This window comes from Bombyx mori, chromosome 9 (assembly GCF_030269925.1).
Source record: "Bombyx mori chromosome 9, ASM3026992v2".
Lineage (NCBI taxonomy): Eukaryota > Metazoa > Arthropoda > Insecta > Lepidoptera > Bombycidae > Bombyx > Bombyx mori.
This window is the reverse complement of record NC_085115.1, coordinates 9,699,587-9,725,075: the sequence shown is the minus strand read 5'-3', so window position 1 is coordinate 9,725,075 and position 25,489 is coordinate 9,699,587. Positions and strand designations below refer to the sequence as shown.

The 25,489-nt window shown below is 35.8% G+C and overlaps 1 protein-coding gene across 5 annotated transcripts in view; it reads right to left on the bottom strand.

The window, feature by feature from the left end:
- LOC101746698 (pneumococcal serine-rich repeat protein) overlaps window positions 1-25,489 on the bottom strand; it is a 108,811-nt gene that overhangs the window by 60,837 nt on the left and 22,485 nt on the right. For 2 of the 5 annotated variants that reach the window (XM_012688578.4, XM_012688580.4), the window contains exon 2: window positions 10,103-10,588. In XM_012688578.4, the coding sequence (XP_012544032.1) occupies window positions 10,103-10,568 (466 nt within the window). In that variant the 5' untranslated portion in view covers window positions 10,569-10,588. Of the gene's footprint in view, window positions 1-10,102; window positions 10,589-13,803; window positions 13,953-15,116; window positions 15,439-25,489 lie in introns of those variants that run through there. The other 3 variants (XM_012688579.4, XM_062670103.1, XM_062670101.1) reach the window with 3 other exon arrangements.

Sequence of the window (25,489 nt, the reverse complement as noted above, 5' to 3'; positions counted from 1 at the left end):
TTAAGTGAGCTCACTGGGCTCTAACCTGACAATGTTGCTAACACGAACCCTAGCAAGAGCAGTGCTTCGCAGAATCTACTACCAGATCGGAAACGCGACCCGCTGAAAAGATCCGGCGAGAAACTCAGAGGGCTGTTTCTGTGGGTTAATTTACTCGTGACAGTGACCGGTGCTTGAGGTATCTAAAAGCACCGTTAGTTGATCGGGAGGATGATGACGTGTTTAGGGCGACGTCGACTGTTTACCATTCGGTCCGCAGAATCGGGTATGGCGTCATGTCAATAACAATAACAGTAACGTTAATTCTACGTCGTGCAGTTGTAAGAGGCATAATAAATAGAATAAGTTATTTGATCACTACTAAGAAATCTAACATGTAATAATAATCTTTGGCGCTGAATTTACAAAGCTAGCTCGTGATGTTAGGCCAGCTTCAATCTTACGTCATCTTTTGGGAACCAGACCTAATTGATTCTACAGTTTTAGCATTCGATTCGCCGTGAAAAGTACTTTTTGTAGTCGCATACAAATTATGTACGTTTTAATTTAACTTTAGACATACGTCTCTAAAGCCTTGTTCGGACTAGGCGAGTATTTTAGTCGAGTAAAAAGAGTCGAGTTTAGTATTTTAGTCGCCCGAAAAAATAGAACAAAATGGATTGACTTGACTAAACTATTTACTAACCTACTCGACTAAATTTTTGGTGCTCAGGCACATTTAACTATTAAATTACTCGGTACTCGACTAAAATACTCGCCTAGTCCGAACAGGGCTTATGTTTGGGTCGGTATTCGTTTTAGGGCATCCACGTAATTTCTTAGATTTTATTTACTTATTAAGGTTATTTGGTATGCAACAGACTTTTTTCACTTGAAATCATTTCTTGTCCTAACAACGTTCCATTTTCATTTTAAATAACTTTGGTTTTTAGTATAAATAGTGCGCAACCACATTCAATACTTTTTTTTATTATTATTCTAGTTTCTTACAATAGAACTGCATATTGCACACTACAACCGAACTTTATACTTTGTCCTTTTCAACATCAGACAAAAAAAGTACAATCAGATTTAGAATGCCAAGTATATTTAACAATGATACTGATTCCAACTTTGAATTGAGTTCAGGCCCTATAGTAAAACAATCAGAATCTTTTTTTTTTCTAGCTATGCTGATAGCCTTGAGAGGCTATATCAGCTTCTCCTTGACGTGTAGGTGAGCTCACGGGGCTCAAACCGGGCACGTTGCTAACACTGGCCCTAGCAAGAGCAGTGCTTCCCAGAAACTATCACCGGATCGGAAACTCAACCCACTGAGAAGATCCGGCAAGAAACTCAGTGGGCTGTGTGTGTCTATGGGCAATCAGAATCACAAACCACTACATGAATGAATAAAAAGGTCCGTTTTCATAAATACGTGTGGAATAAATAATAACAATTTTAAAAATATACTCAGCCCGGTTCTTAAATGTTTTACAGCTGGTCACGTTTGCATTATGATGGCAAATACAATAACTTTATTGTGGTAAATCAGGTGTCGATGACCTTTGTAATTCAATTATTTACGACTTCCTTTCCCCTTGAGGATGTTCGAAGACAATCACCGGGGTGCTCCATTACATCTTTAAACACATTCTTTATTTAAATAATGCGATTAAAACCACTATCCTATTATGTCGCTATTCGGCGTCGTATCCAATTACGAACCATCCGCTGTACTTACCTATATTTTGGTTAAGGCTAAGCCTCAAAGGTTTCTATATAAGGTTTCGAAGGGCTCTCGACCGCACAAAATTACTTTGTTCACTTAAACAATGTCGTAAGTGGAACGAAACACAGATGAAACACAAACTTTAATTGAGCAACACAACTGTTATTGTTTTGCAATAATCACTATAACGGTCACGAATTACGGCGAAGCCTCCGCCCGATATGCCTCAACTCTATTGTAAACATTTTCAAAAAATAATTCGAATTAAAAAAAAAAGTGATTTTTGTTTTCTGTTTTTTTTTTTCGTGTAATATTTTTTGAGTTTAGCAGGCAGTAGGGCTGCAGCTAATACGAATGTGAGCGCGTAAGCGGATGTGCGGAGCGTCCGATCGACTGTTGCGCTCTCCGAGCGACAGAACCCGAGTGTTGTGACCAAACTCGACTGTTTACTATATCGACGTCGCTATGACGCGTATTGCGCTTTTTAAATAAAACGTCACGAATCTGAATCGAATATGCATATCGATTTTATTGTTAACTCATTGAACGCAATTATATTTTGATTAATTCTCAGGGTTACATCACTGCTGTATGGTTTTAAATAGTGATGTGTATGTAGGTCGAAACGAAAGAAAGCAAAGATTTGCTAATTAAATGGAGTTTAAATGGAACCTTTTGCTGGAGGAAAATGCTGCGTACTGGAGGAAAATGCTGCGGATTCCCTGGACGGCGTATCGGACAAACGCATCAATCCTGGAAGAACTAGGCGTCTCCTTAAGACTCTCCACCAGTTGCCTATGTGAGATTTTGGAGTTTTTCGGTCACGTTGCGAGGAAAAAGGGTGACAATCTCGAAAGAGTTCTCATCACCGGCAAAGTGGAAGGAAAGAGACTTAGGGGGCGTAGTCCCATGCGCTGGTCCGATCAGATTAAGACGACTTTGGAATCCAGCATCAATGTCGCTATCCACTGCGCTTAGGACAGAAGTGAATGGAGGAACATAGTCCTAACAAAAGTGCTCAGTAAAGGTCACGACCCTCAGAACTGAGGAATACGACGCACGGAGGAGGAAGTGGAAAGGTCTAAAATTGAGATAAAAATGTAAAAGTAGATGATATTTTAATGGAAAACAGTCACTTTATTTTCAACGAAACATTGAAACTTTTCACTTCCCTTTTATGTAGGTATACTTTGTATATGTTACTGTGTTTTACATGTTTTTTATATGCATAATTACTTTAATATTATAATTATTAAACTAGGCAAACCCGAACTAAGCGATCACTTTCCATTTTTCCTCTTGCAAATTTATTTTGAAGAGAAAGTATGTTATTTATGTTGCGGATGTAATGGTTTTATGAATTTTGTGTCAATGAAAAATAAGAACCAGCTCTAACTGTGCTTATGTATTTACTATTGACTGTCTTAAACTTTTTTTTTTATGATTGAAGGATTACTGGTGGCCCGGAGGCCTTTCCAGTTTCACCAGGACAGCTGGGCGAGCAAAGGCTCAGCCAAGAGGGGTGGGATTTGCTACCAGCTACCCGAGCGCCTCCGAAGAAGACCTAACAGCTCAAGAGTAGCTGCTTCGCGAATGAATCTACTACCGGATCGGAATCGCGACCCGCTGAGAAGATCCGGCGAGAAATTCAGCGAGCTGATTCATGGGGTAGGTGTCTTAAACTAACTGAGTTGTTAAACTATAAAAATTTAAATACCGAAGTATTCTAATAATTTATTGTTTATCGATAAATACTATCGACATCGAAGTAAACTTAAGTCGTGACTCACCGTGCGTCTCAACGCCAACAACAAAATATACCTGAGTTGTAAAATGACGTAAGAGACCGGTAAGAAATCAACAAAAAACGCTTTACCTCTACTGAGGGCCAACGTTTGTCACAAAAAAAACTCTCCCGAAGCGCCTGGCGTTTACGACCAACTTCATATTCGTGACTTACGAACAATGAACCTGCAATGGCGAACTAGACCAAACACCGGCCGGCCAACTGTGTAAAGAATAAGATTACTTAAAAAAAAAAAAGAACCAGCTCTGTTTTTGTGCTACGTAGGAGGACTTCAACCCACACCTGTAAATGCACGCCTTCGTAAACTGCCTATAGAAGACACAAAACGTAATTAAAGCCCTTCGTCTAACTGTACCGAAGATGTCACATGTCCCATTCACGAAACCGTGACGGAATCGCTTCAGCGTAACTTCAGAGTTAAAACGAGTCTGTAATATCGTATTGTTAAAAACTTTTTTGTGCTCTAGTTTTTGTTTAGACCTTGTGTAGCTTTTGGAGGCCGCGATTTGTGTTTTTCTAACGCTGCCATTAATTTGCAGCCTACTATATTCTTCATTTTGGTAAATCGAATTGGATCAAGTCACGTGGGTTTAAGCTTTGCGACCGCGCCGCGCCGGCACTGTACAAAAGACATCAACGAAATTGAACTTTTTTTTGTCCTTTTTTTAATAATGCTGTCTATTGACTATTGCGGAGCCATCTCGTTTTAACTTCTGCTTAAGACATATACTATATTATAAACTAATATTATAAACGCGAAAGTTTGTAAGAATGTATTGATGTATGTTTGTTAGTTGTTACTCTTTCACGCAAAAACTACTGGTTGGATTTTGATGAAACTTTCTAAAAATATAGCTGACACATCAGAATAACACATAGGATATATAATTTTAAAGATATCGTGTGGATTACCCAACATATAAGTGTCAAGTAAGTAGAAAAAAAATCTGTCATCTTATTTTCATAATCATTAATAAATTATAGTTCCCGAACCGAAGCGAGGGCGGGTCGCTATTTATATGTAATTACGTCCAATAGATATCTATGTCACAGCCAACTACTCTGAACGTTATTGACATTATATTGATGGTATTTGCATACACCAAGCTTACTAGAATCAGGGTGGTAAATTTAAAAAAATAATATATTATTATGTCATTTTTATTTCTATTCACCGTAGTACACTTTGAGACGTATGATAAAACTTTTGTAACTTATATTGTATTGTAAAGACTATGAGAAACTTCAACCTGAACGTATAAGCACTTCGTAGCAGAAATAGATAGGATAGTTGGTGTCAGCTAATGTGGACTCAGAATACTACGAAACTTCAAATAAAGAAGGTAATTTATAGATTTGACCAGAGATGGAGATAGTTATTATTGCAATGGAACACAAACTATGATGGTCTTAATTTAAAGTAAGGCCAACCAGACGAGATAAAAAATGTACACAAAGTTTCAGGAGTAAAAAACATTTTTATTTAAATAAATTATTACAAAGTTCGAATTTTAATCGCTGTCATCTGTACTAGACAAAGATGATTCGTCGGAAGGGTCCGAGTCAGCTGTGTTTATGATAATACTATCTATTGTATTATCAATCATGTTGTCAATATTGCTATAAAAATTGTTCTCGACTTTTATAACATGATCCACACAATTTCGCCATTTATCAGCAGATACACGTTGGATCCCCTTTTGTAGCAGTTTTTTCATATCTTTAAATTTAAATGTAATATTATTGCGAGCTACGTGTCCCTTTATGTCAGCCCATACGAGTTCAATGGGATTGAGCTCGCAATGATAAGGTGGCAGTCTTAGGACTTCCACCTTAAATTTTTTTGCAAGCTCATCCACAGCATAACTTTGGTAGTTCGCCTTTACGTCTTACGAAAAAATATGTATCACTTCGAACGCAATCCAAACAGGAATGAACTTGTTCACAAAATGGCGGACCAAATGTTGACAACTGCGGTACTCAGTGCTTTCCTGTACCACGAAACACACAACGACAGCTGTTGTCGACCAACTGACGCCATAATTACGCGTACGAGTGATAAGGACAGAGATAATAATCCCCCGCTATCGCAATGTAACTCAGTAACGGTCCGCTTGTTTACGTTTATTATCTCGTCTGGTTGTCCTAAGTATAGGCGATATATATTCTGGTCTCAGACTACGGTAATGGATTACGTAGTAATTCATCTAGACTAATAAAGAATAGCACAAAACGAGGGGCTTTTTGTAGCGTCGCTGCAGTATCGACATTCAATTATATCGATAGCTGTCATTGACGAATCAAATCAGTCGATAATTAGAAGCAACAATAGATAATTAGGTCGAGGTGCCCGTGAAGAAATTATGGGCATGCAACAAAAACTCGGTATCAATGTCTCAACAGGAACGACTAGATGACATTGAAATTGTACGTTCATTATTTACGCGACCCACACAGTCAGCCTACAAGCTGCGTTTCCGTTGTTCTCCCATATAATGTACCTTCCTTTGTTTGTATGTAATTGTTACGTAATAATAAATGTAAAAAAATCATATTTAAAAAAAATCTAATATTAAAAAATAAATAAATAATAATTTTATATGTAAAAAAAAAGACATGCTCGCTGAGTTTCTTGCCAATTCTTCTCAGGACGGAGGCTAGTTCTTGTGAATTGGCGGTACTTCTTTTGACGTTCAACAAGTATGTACTTTCATTTATGTTGAATAATTTTTTTTTTTGATTTGATTTGATTTGATTTGTATACATAGATCGACGTAAGAGCTCAAGTAAGTACACTGGGCTTCATTATTTCTGTTGAATTGAAATTTAGTCGTCGTGGCCTAACGATGGTAGATAAGATGTCCGGTGCATTCGTATCGAGCGATGCAACGGTGTTCGAATCCCGCAGGCGGGTACCAATTTTTCTAATGAAATACGTATTTAACAAATGTCACGATTGACTTCCACGGTGAAGGAATAACATCGTGTAATAAAAATCAAACTCGCAAAATTATAATTTGCGTAATCATTGGTGGTAGGACCTCTTGGGAGTCCGCACGGGTAGGTACCACCACCCCGACTATTTCTGCCGTGAAGCAGTAATGCGTTTTGGTTTGAAGGGTGGGGTAGCCGTTGTAATACTGAGACCTTAGAATTCTCAATGGCGATGTTTATGGGTTCCAGTAACCACTTAACACCAGGTGGGCTCGTCCATCCACGTAAACAAAAAAATAGGATACTAGCGTAGGTATATCACATTTATATCCTGAACATATAGCTCGTCGTTAAATTTTTATGTGTACTGTTGGATACTGAAGTATTGAAGCTGCATTTGATGTTCTCGGGTTTTCAATTGTGCCTGATGATTTCAAATGTTTTTGTTGGCAAATATACCTTAACTGCTAGACATTAGGGCAGGAAATCGTTATGTCAATTTGTATGAAGAAAATCGCTCTTTAGGGACTCTTAACTTAACTGGCAACGGTTAATCTTTTCAATCGATATGGAAAATCAAATTACGGCAAGTCCGATTGTAAGTGCTAGTGAATCGATATTAGAAATGCGAAGAACTGAGAAGGGCATGTATACGAGTAAAAAAATCTAAATTTTTGTACTAATAATGAAATCGTGACGACTGTATGTGTTTATGCTTTGTCCACATTCACGACCGTACCATTTAATGTGCAAAGTCTATGTCATTGATGTATTTTATTGGCCTTTAAATTGTATACCGATTGATAACGTATTTGTTATAGAAAAAAATACTATTTTCGACTACATTTTTAAAGTATTTTTTTATTATTATAACGTTAACCTCTTCCAACTACGGCCTTTTGTTTGAATAACAACGAAATAAACATCGCAGACTTACTGAAGATGCGGCGTGTCCCAAATAAGTGCCTAATAAATTTAGGGCAGAAAAATGCTAAAAACGAAACCCTAGTTTATTTTGAATTAATGTGAAAAACATAGTGTGACCCACGATTATGTTGAAGAATACTTCTATTTGGGCTATACAAAATCATTAAACACAGGAAGTCAATAGCAGCGGTTGGTAAAATACAGCAATAGTTGGTCAAAAGGTTTGGTAAAATGTACAGTACTAAAATACATTATGAAAGTCATAAATGATTGAACGAAAAGATCCAGTATTACATATTTCACTAGATTTTTACTCAACAAACTTATAATTAATTGCAAATATATGGTAATTTATAATTTATATATTAATAAAAAATATAATTCTGTGCTCGTGCTTTTAAAACTACACGCAGCTGGAAATAGAAAGAGCGATAACTCTAACACTAGGAGCAGGCTGAGGAACCCCGGTAACCGTACTCGTCGAACTCGACAAAGAGGTCGACGTGCAACCTAACCCATGCATCAGCCCGCTGAGTTTCTCGCCGAATCTTCTCAGTGGGTCGTGATTCCGATCCGGTAGTAGATTCATTCGCGAAGCAATTGCTCTTGAGTTGTTAGGTCTCCTTCGCAGGCGCTCGGGCAGTTGTTAGCAAAACCTACCCCTCCTGGCTGAGCCTTTGCTCGCCCACCTGTCCTGGTGAAGCTGGAAAGGCCTCCGGGCCACCAGTAATATTTCAATCATAAAAAAAAGAGCTTTGAATCACAAAAACATAACGGTCTTCCGTAGCAAGTAGCGACAAGATTAAAAAATGTATAATCAGACTCAACAATTAAATAGGTACAATACTAATGGTTTTAGTAAATTAACGTTTACATAGTTTTCACTTCTTAACGAAAGTATTTGAATTTAATATCCTATTAATTTTATTCATTTTTAATTAAACATTAATCTTCATAGTCACGGATTTAAACAAGCCCAAGTAAAAGTAAGTTTTAACGGTGTAATCCGCCATCTAGTGGGTGTCAACTTAACTTTATAAAGATATGCGATAGTCAAGTCAGCAGATGGCGTTATTGTGGACTAGCATTGATTTCGACTTTCTTATTTTTGCTGATAGATGGCAGTACTATTCTCAATACAATGAATCAAAAATTAAATAATTTAACGTTATTTGACAATTCAGTAAATTACAAAGCTAAATATGTGTTTTAATCGATATAATTCTCCGAGAATATTTTTTTGTCTTCTTCTTCTTCAGATAACTGTAATCTACTTGTACATCCTTCTTGTCTCGAATAGACAAAGCAATCGTTCATTGGCATTAAGACGTGTAAAATATAGCTTAATTTGGTTACCGTTGTATCGTTTTTAGTTTAAAATATTTGATGTAATTATGTAGTTCAGTTGCCAGTTAAAACACACAAAATGGTGCATAATAAAAATCATTTAACAACCAGTTTGAGTTGTCAGTATCTGCAAACATCATTTACATAAATAACGTGCATTATCATCTTGGATATAATAACAGTATAAAAGCGACTGGGTGCCGCGCAAAAATACCACGTTCGGTAAATAGTTTTGCTAACGTCAGTACTTGTAAATAGCTTGTGTTGCAGTTCGGTTACGCAAAACGTTTGTTTTGTACTAAATATAATTTAGATTGGCACGATGTTTTACTTTTAGACTAACAAATGAATACCTTTTTTTTAATATTAGTACCTATTTAAATCACAATTTGAATTCGTCAAAATACTAACCCGGTGTTTTGTTAAGTTATACGAATAATGCACGGGTCAACTTTAGTTTATACAAACGTTTTTAGGTATATCTTCTCCGGATAAAAATAGTAGAGAAAATTTTCAATGCTATAATCTACAATGCGGAGACATCTTATTTTGGTACATTTAGAATTACGAACATTTTAATCTTACAAAAAATGGCCCATTTTTTCGAAGTTCAACAACAATATTTTGTTGACTATTTATTGATTTTGCTCTTTCAAATGAATGTTATCAGGTAGAGTTGTTTGTCATTTCGGTGCTTTATTTAAGAAGGTTTGGCAATAGAACATAAAAAACCTGTTCTTCAAGATACCCGTAGTAGATATATAGATCTTTCGTTCTAAATAATTATGTTATAATCAATTGTTCCTATATTATTAGTAGTTATTTCTGTATCATTCAATTTTTAGTAGCAATGAGCATACAAAACCGTGCATAAGATAGTGTATTAAATAATACTAGTCCAGAGTATATACTTCTTTATTCATCCAAACAAATATATTGTGGCACTATGCTGATTATACTATTTGTGAAAAATAAATGTTAAAAACATTTTAAATTGTGTGTTTGGAATTATATTTCTACACTGCACTGTCGATAACGGAAAAAAATATGTAGACAAGTTCTCCTTGGATGTAGAGAAAAAAAAAACAACCCGTGTAAATTACATAAACACGTAGCATTATCATGTAGATTTGAATACATTGTAAGATTTGAATCTTGTTCATATACTTATCAAAACATAGGTCAAACTTAAGATTTCACTTAGGATTCATTATAACGAGTCTTTTAGAATAATTATCTGTTCTAATGTTATTATTACGGTATATGATGCTTATATATTAATGATTTGTTCCAATAGTTAACAAGCTCATATGATTTTGAGGATTATTTGACATTGATACCTAGCTTAAAAATGTTTCGATTAATTCAAAACTTACCCAGGTTTGCCGGCGTTCTGCGTCTTCGGGCTGATGCTCTCCTGACGACAGTAGATACCAAAGAGTCCATTTCACTTCCTGAATCCCATCTCGGCCTCTGCGGAACGGGTCTCTGGATTCGACTGTCGTCCTCCGTGTCCCTGTCGCTGCTGGTCGGAGGAAGGTGGGATTCGTCGCTCTCTGGTGGCAGTTCCACTTTGACGTGTTTATTGAACGCGCCGATCATGGTAACATCGTGAATATCATCCGAACACGTGATCGGATGGGTCAAAGTTCGACGTATGTTGCTTTTCCTATGCTTCACTTTCACCGACCCCTCTGATAGCGAACGTTTGCCGTTCAATTTTGTATCCGTTTTCGTGTCACCGCGAGCACACTTCAGATCTGATGGAGACAGGGATTTCTTTCTTGAATGCCTTCTCTTGTTGCACCGCTTTGGTCGGCTCGACTCGCGTGCTGTCTGCATCGTTGCTACATCTGGCTAGGCTGTAACAAAATGAAAACTGCGATTAATTAAAATACATTTGGTAGGCAGCGGCTTGGCTCTGCCCCTGCATTGCTGAAGTCCATGGGCGACGGTTACGACTCACCATCAGGTGGGCCGTATGCTCGTCTGCCTACTCACGCAATAAAAAAAGACATATTATATATTATTATATTAACCGAACACAATGCCACGAATTACGATGATATTTTTTTATATTACATATATGATGTATATTAATTATAATGTAATATTTTTTTTAATAATGATAACGAATTCTTAAATTAATTAATGATCAAAGAATAGTTTTAATTCTTGAAATTAATGAAAATTACCATCTAACTAAAAATGATTCCGGTTCAAGATCAAGTTATAATGTTTCGTGTTTAGATGCCCTCGTCTCAGTCAACGTCGTCCCCTGAAGCATGTAGCGTGAACTAGCGTGCAAGAACGAGTTTTTCTTTAACCAAATTAATGCTTATAAAAACTTACTTAAGTAAGCACAGTCAGTGAGAAATATAAAAATAATAGCATTGAGTATTTTTCGTAGTGTAATACGTAATAGCTAAATTTTAATTTTTTTTTTTTTTTTTATATATAAATATTCTTTACGTAGGTACCTAACTATCTAAATTTACTTCTATAAAATATGATGTAACTTTTCAACGTTTAATATAAAAATGTTTTCAATTATTTCTATAACAGGTTTATGTTCAAAGAAGACTGCAACATAATACCTATCATTTTTAAGAAACATAATTTAAAAACCTAATGGGGTAGGTATATTTTTAAATTTATTCCGACATTCATTCTGTAAGACAAAACCAGTCAGTTTGAAAGAATTACCAAATGTAGCTTAGCTATCTTAGAATAAATACGTGCATCCATTATTTAAGCGTAGTCATATTATCAAAGGGTTGTGTAAAACTGTCCAACCTTTAAAGCACCTTTTAATTAGCATCGTGACTGAGCAGACAAAAACGAATCATTTTCCAACAGTTTCCTTTACTGTTAATTTTATTTGATGTAAGTACAATAATTTCATTAAATTACTAGCCGTACCCGTCCGCTTCGCTGGGCATTTAAAATTAACATTATAATTTCTCACCAACACAAAGATTCTCATCATTAACGCCCCCGCAACTGGTGTAGGGAGTCCAACACTCATATAAATATTAGCCTATCTATTAAGTACATGTGTTTTCTACACGAATACCAAGTTTCAAGTCAATCGGATGCATGGTTCAGTAGCTATAACGGAACATCCACAGTGCGATTCCAGTGGTCTTTCTTGCCACGTACCATCCAGCTATGGAATGAGCTCCCCTCCACGGTGTTTCCCGAGCGCTATGACATGTCGTTCTTCAAACGAGGCTTGTGGAGAGTATTAAACGGCAGGCAGTATCTTGGCTCTGCCCCTGGTATTGCTGACGTCTATGAGCGACGGTAACCACTCACCATCAGGTGGGCCGTATGCTCGTCTGCCTACAGGGGCAATAAAAAAAAAACATCCATAAAAACCACTGTAGATTTATATATTAGTATAGATAATAAATTGAATTCGTACTCTTTTGTGACGTTTCAGGACCCGTACGGTATTACCTAAGTATTTTTTTACTCTACATATTCGCTGGAAGTCTAAGGGCCTAATCCAACTTCGTGAGGACGGGGTTTGGTATCAGAGCCCAGAAACATACGTCAATTTCAACGCCCACCTTGAAATTATCTAAAATTCTAGAAAACGTAATTAAATCTACTTTTACGAGTAAATTTGCGTTTTTTTATTGTCATTAAATAATTTACGAGGTTTTAAATACTTTACAGTTTTCGTGATCACGAACGAATAAACATTTTTGTTGCCGTATATCAGTAGAAGGGACGAGCTCAGTGCTAGCGGCGTTAAGTAAAACTCAAGATGTTATAAAACCCCAGCCCACTGAGTTTCTCGCCGGATCTTCTCAGTGGGTCGCGTTACCGATCCGGTGGTAGATTCTGAAAAGCACTGCTCTTGCTAGAGCCAGTGTTAGCAACACACCCAGTTTGAGCTCCGTGTAAGCTCACCTACTCGCCCGGTTACGCTGACATATCCTCTCAAGGCTATCAGCTTAGGTAGGAAACACAAAACCGCGTCCGGGCGTAGCTAGAATAGACCCTTAGGGGATAGGTAGGGAAAAAATAATTACAAATTACAGCGCTAACACCGAGTAGACAGTGAGTTTGAAGGCCCGCTTAAGAACTTAAAAAAATTCTAGAACTACGTCAGTTCTTGTTGATTTTAAAGCTTCAACATTAGCATGTAATTTAATACAAAATAATTTGATGAGGTGATGAACAAAAAAGAAGTTCACACGTAGATTTGACTTCCGTTGCTTCATAGATTTCAATGATTATAAAATCGTGTTTTAACGTCAACATAGAAAAAAGTATGTAACAATTGATTTATTTTTATTGTTATTAAAGTAATATACGTTTTCATAAATAACAAAAGTTATTTATGAAACCATTGTTGTAAGGATGTTTTTATCAGCTACGCAAATATTAATTTTTTTGCTCTTTGTTCAAGATTAAAATGAAGTAAATTTCTTATTTAACAACTAATATATTATAATACCTGGACGATGAGCCTTTTTACAACAAACAAACTAGTAAAACAAAGCATTTGTGATTAGTGAAGTATAATAACTTGAAATTTCAATTTTAAATATTCATTTATGTAAATTAAATTACGAATTTTTTAAACAGTTTTAATTTATTCCCTTTTGCATAAAAATTACGCAAATTTTTGTATTGTGTAATTTATTTTTAAATAGAGCCTATACAGGGATTACCTTATTAACGAATTCCTAAGATTACTTCTAATCATTTGAGTGATAATAGCTATATGATTATTTTCTGAAATAATCTAAATACGTCTATCGTTTTAAACCAAAACTACAAATTTATTTATTTTAATTTAATTAAAATTTATACGTCAAATAAGGATATGGATAACGGTGATAATTTACTTAAAAAATATTTATTTTATGGGATCGAAAAAACACTAAGGTTTTTTAAAACAGAATTTATCTTTTTTAATGCCTTCAAGACCTGTCCAGACACAGACGAGCTTAGGGTCCATGATGAGCGGTCACCGCTGCTCGTGGACGTCAGCAATACCAAGGACACAGCCAAGGACATTGCGTACCGCTAATATCCATAATTTAATTGAAATTCTTACCACTTCTAGACTAAACTAATAACTAAAATAACAGACCTCAACGAAATTCAAAAGGTACTTTACGGAAACACAGAAAGTAAACCGCGTAAATTGAATCACAAAATACAAGTCTGCGACCGCACGCCGCAAGCCTAGGAAACATTATCTTTACTGCATCGATATCGCAGCTTCGTTTTCGCAGAACAAACACGGGCGGCGCGGCGTTCACGATAAAAAATCGAGTAGGTAAATATATACATAGACATATGACACTATAATAGTGCTCATTTTCGCTAATGCGAAACTCTTGCGGAGTCAGAAGACTAAATAAACTAGAGGTCCCGCAGTAGTCGAAATTCGACTATAATTAATTGGAATCGTAAGTTTGTGCACTATAATTATTTTATTTTCAACGCCAAGACTACACTATCGCAGCTTCGTTTTCGCAGAACAAACACGGGCGGCGCGGCGTTCACGATAAAAAATCGAGTAGGTAAATATATATATAGACATATGACACTATAATAGTGCTCATTTTCGCTAATGCGAAACTCTTGCGGAGTCAGAAGACTAAATAAACTAGAGGTCCCGCAGTAGTCGAAATTCGACTATAATTAATTGGAATCGTAAGTTTGTGCACTATAATTATTTTATTTTCAACGCCAAGACTACACTATAGAAAAATATTAATAAAGACAAACAATATTTAATCTATTCTCAATTTGACCACAGACGTCAAGATTAAAAGTTTGACAATAAATAAATAGTATGCATGCGTGTGTATGTCAAATACATTGTAGTGTGTGTAATGTTTTCTTTATTGATTTAATGTATCTTTTATGCATTATTGAAAAAAAAAATTAGCATTGTGCACTTCTTCTCTATATTCTCTATAAGTGTGGAAAATTTCATACTCCTCCGTTCGCACAATTTCCGTAAAAAGAGATACAAAGTTTTTGCTTCACGTATTAATATATAGATGTCAATAAAAAATAAATTACGTTTATTAACGTCATTAGGAACACATAATTCTACTACTAATTTTAATCTACCAAACCCACATTGCTGTTAAGTAGGTATGTTCATATAATTATTTGGAAGTCTTACAAAACGACTGCATACAAAGTTTGTGGTTTCAATACACTACGTTTAGCGATTTTTTAATTAAGACAAGCCGAGAATTTATTACAATTTTAATTTCAATTTCAAATTGTTAATTGCTATGGAACGATTTACGAATACTGAGAAATTGGAATAGTCAATTACTAAACATCTTGCCTATAGATGTAAAAAAAGTACAATGAACAATTAAAATATTAAAATTTATTTCATACCTTTTATGTTTCGTAAAGTTCCTTATTACGTTACGATTCAGCAATAAATTGTCAACCGATGTAAATGGGAACATTTCCACAATAGCACTAGTGTTTTTTTATATATTTTTATTAGTCTTCACTTTTTATTCTTCATCAACGCACAACGCAGTTACAATATACTGAACATGTTTATATAGTCTAGTCTATTTATGCGAACGAACGAACTTAGAACGTTATAATATGTGGTCGTGCAAACGTTATCGTGTTAAACATTCTAGTCACATTTCGCTTGCGACGAGGACGTCCGCTTACAACGGTTCTGTCAGCTGAACTACCTTACTACCTAGCCAGACCCCGCCTATGCTTCACCTTTTAGATCGGAGCTCTCGAGCGTAAGAGCACTTACTGTTTTCCTTGAATTTTCCTGTTCTATATTATTAAGTACTGAAAGAAATACTTTTCTGCTTATTATTTAGATAGTAGTTTAGCCTGAGATAGAAAAAATAGTATAGAATTTGTGTCGCAAACAAAAAAAATACTTTTTTTGTTAACATCTCTATGGTTTAGTGCCTTGCGGACAACACGAGTTTCATTATTTTTCTTTGAAAATTTTCCGATAGCATAATTAGCAAAGCTAGCGGTATCTAGAACTTATTTTGAAATCTGTCAATTTCATTTAAATATCGAAATATGTATGTACAGAAAAACCTCTATCATTTAAAACCTATAGTTTACAAAAAAAGTTTTTCTTAGACAGAATCATTCACCTGTCTCACATTCAGGGAAGAAAGAGTTCAGTTTTTATATATAATAAATAATAATACTGTTTAAAATATTAATCTAAGAGATTAAGGGCTTTAAATGTTGTTTTCTTATTATATCACAGAAAGCGCAATAATAATAAAATACTTAATTTTATTGTTTATTCATTCTGAAGTATTCCATATCATTATTTATTTATTTATTTAAGGATTACCGACAGGATTTACAGTAAGACATAAAATAACATTGACATGTATAGAGCAATCGATAACTGCAACTCTAATTAGAGGCAATCACAGCATGCATTACATTAATATATCAATAGAGATTTAACAATACTATTAATAATAATAAAAAAATAAAAACAAAAGAAAGACAACAAGGACAGTAATATCCGAGTACTCAGGCTGAGGCTGAGGTTCAACAACAACTTTTTATAATTTTGTTCCTGAATATTGGAAGGGAATCGCCAAATATGTCAAGGTTTTCAGCTTTTCTGACTAGATTATTATAAAGGTTAGTTATACGAGGAGCAGGTGAGTGCTTGCCTAGATTGGTTCTGCTAAAGCGGGTGCTGAAAAGAGCAACGGGGCGACGAGGTAACCTGGATGGCACTTTCAAAGAGAATTTATTGATGGATTGGGAGTCGACAGCACCGCTCACAAATGAAATAAAAATACATATATAAAGATAAACTGTAATATCACAAAAGAAAAGTTAAAAATACAATATTTTCTTAGATTTTGATAATTTTATGTTTATGACTGCAGTTATTAGTTTCAAGGTCTATCAGATTAAGTGCTTACAGTGTCTGTGGTACCACATAGTGACAACAGTTGTACTATTGTAACCGAACTTGAGGTTTGAGGCTGAATTTATTGAGTTGAATTTTATTGTTTCACTGTTGTTCAACCCGACTGGATCACGGTAGATATAAGCAAAATATCGGTCTATCGATGTGCGAACGTTGCGCGCTACCACAAGTATTATATTTATCGCATTAGATTTTTTTATCCTACCTAAGTTAGTAGCTTCCGAAAGGTTATACTAGCTTCATTGGACGTATAGACGAGCTAGCCTGGTAAACTAGCCCAAGCAAGAGCAGTGCTTCGCAGAACTACTAACGTATCGGAAACGCGACCCATTGAGAAGATCCGGCGAGAAACTCAGTGGGCTGTGTGTATGGGTTATTTTACTCGCCGAACCTTCCGTCGCAAGCGACGGGTTCGACGAGAACAATGACCTAAGGGCACTGATTCGCTGAATCTACCATCGGATTAGAATTGCGACCCACTGAGAAGATCCGGCGAGAAATTCATTGGGTTGCCGCATTACAGACTGATATAGTAGTTTCTCAGGCATTATTATGCATGATCAGCATCCTCGGGACTTAATCTTTGTAAAATAAATAAGTTTCGTTTTATTCTCACAGCTTTATAAACAGCTATCTCTAATTGTTATTACTATTGTTGTATGTTGTACTACTAATTGTTGTGATTAAACTCAAAACAGTTTTGAATAGACTTCGATAGATGATATTTCTATTTGAACTAGAGGTCCCGCAGCAGTCGAAATTCGACTATAATTAATTGGAATTGTAAGTTTGTACACTATCATGATTGTATTTTATACTTCTATAATCACAAATTTCGCCAAAACTATACTATAAAAAATATTAACAAAGGCAACCAATATTTAATTTCAATTTGACCACAGACGTCAAGAACAAAAGTTTGACAATGTGTGCAATTTTTCTTTATGCAGTGTATCTTTTATGCAATAATGCATAATGCAATAATGCATTATTTAAAAAAAATATTAGCATTGTGCATTTCTTTATATTCTCTATAAGTGTGGAAAATTTCATACTCCTCCGTCTGCGCAATTTTCGTAAAAAGGGATACAAAGTTTTTGCTTCACGTATTAATATATAGATTCTATTTGATAATGTGATTCGAAAAAACGGATAAATTGTTTGACATTTAAAAACAATTCAGTTTCGCGACGACCCGAATTGGATAAACGTTGTTCGTTTTTATTTGACAATATGTTAGCAGTTTACTTCACAAAGTTTAGTTATGTTTAACTAGAAAATAAAATCTTTAGTCGTATTTAAGTCGATTCTCATAAATAATATGTTTCCCATATGCCCAGACAAAGAGCACCGTTTCAAGTTCACGGTTATCCAACACGTGTAACTGTATATTACGTACATTATCTGTTTATTCTGTGAAACCGAACTCATAAGGTATTGCAAAATATATTGTTTTTAAAGATTACATTTAATATAAATTTTTTTAAAGCTGTATAGCGCAGCACAACTTCTGAATCATTCCGTCTTTGTTCAAGTGAAACATCAATGACAATTTCAGTTTTAGATAATGTTTGTAATCACCTATCACGCGCTGGTTCGAACAAAAACTTGAATACAAAATGTTCATTTGACACTTTGATAATTTTTTTAGACCCTCAACAGAACACGTAACAACTTCCTCATAAACTAATAATACTGAAAAAATTTCACCAGATCACATTTAAGTTAGCTAATATCTAAATATTGGGACATTTCGTGCTCTATCAGTCATAGCTGAATGCCCATTGTAATCAGATATCGCCAAAATTAGGTCGGTATGTGGCTTATGTGCTGTGTGAAATCGCAGACATATAAGGTCTTGATAGTTTAAGGACGTGATTACATAATGTTGCTCTAAATGAAAGGAGCTTGCGTACCTAATGATTATTTATTAATTGATGAAGTATTTGTTTTTCTTATAAAATTTAACTGGAATATAGGTTTCGTCGGTACTCGTGGTCGTAGGCTGACATATGGATGTTGTCTGAATATTAATAGTTACTTGACTGTTCCTCAGTCAAAACTGTGTTCACTTTGACACGATTAGCCCACTGAGTTTCTCGCCGGATCTTCTCAGTGGGTCGCGTTCTCGATCCGAGGGTAGATTCTACGAAACAGTAGGTCCAGTTTTAGCAACACACCCGGTTTGAGCCCCAAGAGCTCACCTACACGCTAGGGTAACACTGATATAGCCTCTCAAGGCTATCAGCATAGGTAGAGAAAAAAATGACGCGATTGCAGTGAATTCAACAAGATTTTTGTTTGTCGATATTATAATAAAGTAACAATTATTTCAGTTCTTTATAATGATTTGCCTAATCCCTAACCGATGTCAACTAAATATGGATTATTAAATATAGATACATATATTTATATATTTGTAACAAACTGCGTCGTGACTAGTTTTTGAGTGGTTCGCAAGTGGTCGCCAACGAACGTTAAAAATTCAGCTGCACCTTTTTTAATTCGTTCGACAAGTTGTCCGACTGGTGCATTGGCAGTGTGTCCCACTTCTTGCACCACACAGCAAAGTTGTTACTCACAGTCGAACAAGAATCGGATATGCGTGGGACATCGCATACTAGTAGGTATGCTAAAAACAATTCAAAAACAAACTCTTTAAAATTGCTAGGTTTTATTTTTTTTATATATTTTCATTTATCGACAATTAAATTAGTGTACTACAAAAATTTTACATATTTTATTGGGCCTTTGCGCAATTTTTCAAACTTTTTACAAAATATTACCTTAATAATTGAGGCCGTCAGCGCAAAAGTGGCCTAAGCTTTCCTGAGCTTACTATAGTAAGTATAGAGACAATGATGTCTGAATTTACTTTTACACTGCCTCATAGGCAAAAACAAAACAGGCAAAAATAATGTTGACAAAGCCATCTGCTATCTATGTGCGAAACTAGGGATAGGCCGGTTTTGCATCAAAATTTATTATGTTTTAAATAAATTGCAATATAGTAGAACCACGAATATGAAAAAATGTAGGAAAGGCCACTTTTGTGCTGACGGGCTCAATTGATATTGACCATGATTGATATAAACATAATTTATACTATAAACTGCGAACTTATCTAGCCGTCTACTGCAATAAAACATATCCGCTAAACCGTACGGATTGTACGTACATGTTAATTGCCTTTATCGCGGAGTTTATGGTTAGTTAATACTTATGTATCAAACTACAGCAAAGGCTCGATAGATCGACAGTCCAAATGTCATTAAAAACTTGATTATCATTTCTTGAGATTGTTGAAAGCGCATTGCAGGTTCTGGTCAAATTTAATTTATTTATTCTTATAAATATACTATAATAGTAGTAATCGTCCCACGTTCAATATCCCCGAGCTAGGATTTTCTACTATATTATAAATGCGACATAGAATAAGACAGAGAACAAACAAGCAAGACTCTGATTACTATATATCTTTCACAAAGATATCGACTACGACCGTGAATTGAGCCCACGCATTGAAACTTTTCAAGTGTCTACATAAGTTTGGAATATTGATGTTACTTTTTTTATGAAATTAATTTTATTGAAACATTGATGATTAACATTATCTTAGACTATAGTATGGCTTAATCTATTTGCCCTGCGAGGAAGTCGAGTTAGTCTTGTGTAACTACAAGATGCTTCGCGATACTGTTGAATGGCAATCCTTCATCGTGATTTCTTTTAGACTTGAGTCACGATCACATTCACTACAAATAACTGGTCCTGCCAAATGCTTGTGGTTTCGTAATTATCCATTTAAATATCAAACAATAATGTAAATCAGCTCTAAGCATTTTACAACCTAAGGCTTAATGTGTACGAGGTCGATATGAGACGAGAAAAAAAACACTCATACGTCAAAACCAAAGATCTCTGACAAGGATATTGACTCCCACAATAAACTGAACGCGGACAGTACAGTTGTATCAATCACTAACCACTATTAGTAAGGCGAAACGATCGTTCACTATATACATTCTAATTGATTCTATTCTAATTGACAATATTTGTTTATATGTGTTTTTATATGTATATATTTATGTATATCTATATATTTATGTATATATATTTATTTAAGTACGAGTGTTTGTATCTATAAATATTATGTATGTTATATATACACATATGTTTAAGTAATATCACCTTCACACTACACCTACCAAGCTTCATCTCTGCACTCCCCTAAGGTAGACTGTTAGAGAATGCCTATGGCATTAAGTCCGCCTTTATACTTTCTAGTATAAGAAGTTATAAAGAAAACAAAAAAAACATTTAAAAAATTATAATAATGTGTGTAGTGTATTCATTTTCAAAACCTGCGCAAATTAATAATTTTACTTTCGCTCATTTAAATTTCCGTCTACAATAGAAGAACTCACACTAATGATAAAACGTTGAAAATAAAAATGAAACTTTCGTTTCTTATCGACGAATCTTATTGATTTACGTTGCGGCATTGAGTACTAAACGAAGTGTGAAGATCGCTAAGAATCTTTATAATAGAATTTTTATTGTGGTTATTTCTTACTTGCGAAATGTTTTTATTCGTTAACTTGGGCCGTCACGGACTACGCCCGCCAAGAAAATTCACTTCCCTGCGATGTTAATGAGTTATTTTTAAGAAACAATTTCAATGGATTTGATGTGAGCATTGCGTCATTCGTATTAAACGGTTGAGACGAGATTGATAAGAATCGACGAGCATGGTGAGTCGTGCTTAGGGAATTTTATCGACTTGATGCATAATGATTACTAGAGAATTTAATTAATGGCTTTTATAACGTATTATAGGTAATGTTATTTTTTTTTTTTTTTTTTATATGCGGGACGAGCTCACGGCCCACCTGGTGTTAAGTGGTTACTGGAGCCCATAGACATTTACAACGTAAATGCGCCACCCACCTTGAGATATAAGTTCTAAGGTCTCAGTATAGTTACAACGGCTGTCCCACCCTTCAAACCGAAACGCATTACAGCTTCACGGCAGAAATAGACAGGGTGGTGGTATCTACCCGTGCGGACTCACAAGAGGTACTACAACCAGTAACATTTGTTAGCACTTTAATGTTATGTTATTAATCGTCCGCAATCTAATAGGTTATGATATCAGTGTACTTCGAGATTTATCCAGACGCTAAAAAATTGCATCCGCCTGTTTCTGTTTACTGAATTTACAGCAAAAACGAGGGTATTCACGAATAACTTGATATAATTGAAACCAACAAATTAAAAGACCAATTTTACGATTTAATTTCGCGTTTAATTGTTTCAACGACTCGCAAAAACTGAAGAACACACGAAAACACGGAAAACACTTTTAGCACTGCAGCACTGCTATTGGAACGAGAGAATCTTGAAGCAATGTCACAAATGAGTTAATTACAAACTAAAAACGTCACTTGTGAATTTCACCTATCGTAGTCACTTTTTGTGTACAGTTAGCAGACACCGTATATAACAAAGTTCTCACATTATTTGCTTGTAAGACTCCGTAATTTTCATGCAATTGTCACGTTTCAGCATGAGAGGCGATAACACGAACGCTATTACGGTTTGATTATCTTATTTCTGAAGTATTTCTTAACATCACATATTTAAAGCTACATAGATTTAAAGTAATTTTGTCAGAGCCTAGTATCTAGTTGATTTTATTTCGAGAACCTAAAAATCGGTTACTATGTACCTACTCCACTTTTTGGGTATTACCGATGATTTTTTACCATAAATAGGGGTAGGTATTTTATATCAGGTGGGTCAAATACTGAATTCTTATTAAAGCAAAGCAAAAAAAGCCTATTAAAGCAAAAAAAAGTATCAATTTGTTTTGTTGGAAGTAACAAATAATTTTGTAAATTGTTTCTGGCCGGATCTTCTCAATGGGCCGCGTTTTCGATCCCATGATAGATTCTGCGAAGCACTGATCTTGCTAGGGCTTGTGTTAGCAACACCCCCCGGTTTGAGTCTCGAGAGCTCACCTACTCGCTAGGTTACTCATCCTCCTTCACCTACTCGCATAGCCTCTCAAGGCTACCAGGTTATGTAGGGAAAAAAAGTAAATTGTTAGCAAGCGATAAACTTGATACATTTTTAGTTGATTTTTTGACGTAGGTAGAAGTTTTCGTGTTTGCATACATAATATGTCCATATGTTATGTAGCTGCCTTGAATATATGTTACGCCACTCAAACTTACTTTGAGGCTTTGAAAAGGTGATAGTGCAGCTGCGCAAACAAACACTTTAACAGTATGAAGTTCAGAGGACAAGCGCGCGCGCTATAATTTTTAATCATAATATAACAGCAAACTATAAATACAAATAAATGTTTTTAATCGTCAGTGCAAAACTAAGTTAGTCAATATGGTGTGGCGGTAGCTATCACAGAACACAAGATATTTGACAGATGGCTGAATCTTGCTTACGACATTTTCAAGATAAGCTTAAATTCAATAAACAGAAACAGGCGGATGCAACTTTTTAGCGTCTGGATAGATCTCGAAGTACACTGATATCATAATCTATTAGATTGCGGCCGATTAATAACATAACATTGAAGTGCTAACAAATGTTACTGGTGGTAAGACCTCTTGTGAGTCCGCACGGGTAAGTACCACCACCCTGTCTATTTCTGCCGTGAAGCAGTAATGCGTTTCAGTTTGAAGGGTGGGGCAGCCGTTGTAACTATACTTGAGACCTTAGCACTTATATCTCAAGATGGGTGGCGCATTTACGTTGTAGATGCCTATGGGCTCCAGTAACCACTTAAAACCAGGTGGGCTGTGAGCTCGTCCACCCATCTAAGCAATCGACTCGGCCTCAGACAGCCTAAGCTATTTAGTAGGCAATATAAAGTTTTTCAGATATATGACAAGTGCAAAATATCGTTTAGGCTATTAGAATGTTGCGAGTTAGTAATAGTTCGAATAGTAATGTGCGGATAGTTCTATTGCTTTGTGAACTACGTTAAAATTTTCACTTACATTTGAAACCGTCCGTTTAACGGCCGTCTGGTGTAGTGGTAAGTGACATGGTCACTACACAAGGGGGTCGCGGGTTCGAATCCCGCCAAGGGAAGATATTTGTATGATAAATATAAATGTCTTTTCCAGGGTTATGGATGTATATTAAATATATGTACATATGTGTATAATAAAAATCTTACATTTATTTCCGTTATCTGGTACCTGTAACACAAGTTCTTTACGAACTTATCACGGGACCAGTTAACGTGGCGTGATTGTTAGTAAATATTAAAAATATTATTATTAAACCAATGTAATAATTGTTCCACTTAGATTTAAAGGGAAATTAATTTTTAAGATTATTATTGTATTTCTTTAATAATATGAGTATGTATCAATATTTTGTGATGGCAAATTTTAATCCCATAGACGATTTTACTTCTGCAAAGCGGTCATTTTTTGCAGATTAAAAACAAGTATATTTTCTCCTGAATTTATAATATACACTACCACATAGACAATATTATACACATTGATTTTGGGTTATATGTACTCAAAACTACGGAAAGATTAGATTAAGTTATTGACCATTGTACCAACGATTATCTTCTAAGCAGAATATATTTTTAGGTACAGTTGGATTCCCTTTTAATTAAGAACAGAAAACGGAAGTGATCAACACGTCTTAAATGGAAATCGTATTAAACATTGCCTTAGAAACGAAACAAGTTCCTATTTTTTTAATAGAGCAAAATGCTATAACTCCGACTATGAGACTATGAGATTGCAAGCATCTATTGATTAAAAGGATATTAAATGAAACAAAAACTCTACGCGTTAAAGAAACTAACTAAAAAGCGAAAATTAAGATATGTCGGTAAAGTATTCGGAGGCGGGAACTAGCTAAATACATAGCTAATTGGTAGTGTTCAAATGGCCACGTTTATTACACACAAATAGAATTAAATTCATTGTTCGTCCCCACCTCTGATACTTAACTCAATGAATTCTGTCAACGACTTTAGGCTGTCGAGCGTATCAAAATATTAGTCACACATACAAACGCTCGAAAAAGATTATGCTTTTTCAACAGTAGGGTAAAAACGGCACGAAAGTCGTAGGAATCATCAGGAAAATGTAGAAAGAAGTTAAGAATCAAGTCGGTTTTTTTATTGCTTAGATGAGTGGACGAGCTCACAGCCCACCTGATGTTAAGTGGTTATTGGAGCCCATGGACATCTACAAAATAATTCGTCACCCACCTTGAGATATAAGTTCTAAGGTCTCAGCATAGTTACAACGGCTTTTTTTTTTTTTTTGTCAGGAGGAAATCGCCGGACTTCCGCCCTCCACTGGGGATGGAGGGCGGGGCATGTCAGAGTCGAACTGACTAAAACCTCCTGTCGCTCAACAACCAACGTCCAAATCTCGCATGAGACAGAACTCATGAAGAGGCAGAGGGGGGAAAGTGAAGCGTTTAGTGCGGAGCACATCTCTCCCATCACCCTCCCCCTCGGGACGCCGGACCGGCGGTCGTCGGCGCCACGACCACCAGCCCTCTCGGTCGGCAGGCTATCCGAAGCCCGCCTAGATGGCGCCGGTTAGAGTGAGCTATCCTACGGAATACCCCGCTGGACCAGAACCAGCGTGAGTCGAGGATAGCCGGCCTTCCATCACCCGGATGCTCTTGCGTAAAACGCGTGCAGAGCAGCTTGCACGTCGTCTTCTTAGGCCCCCTTCGCCGGTCCCCAGACCGACATGTGAGGGGGACCCGAAACACTTAGAGGGCCAGGGCTTGGGCGAGATCC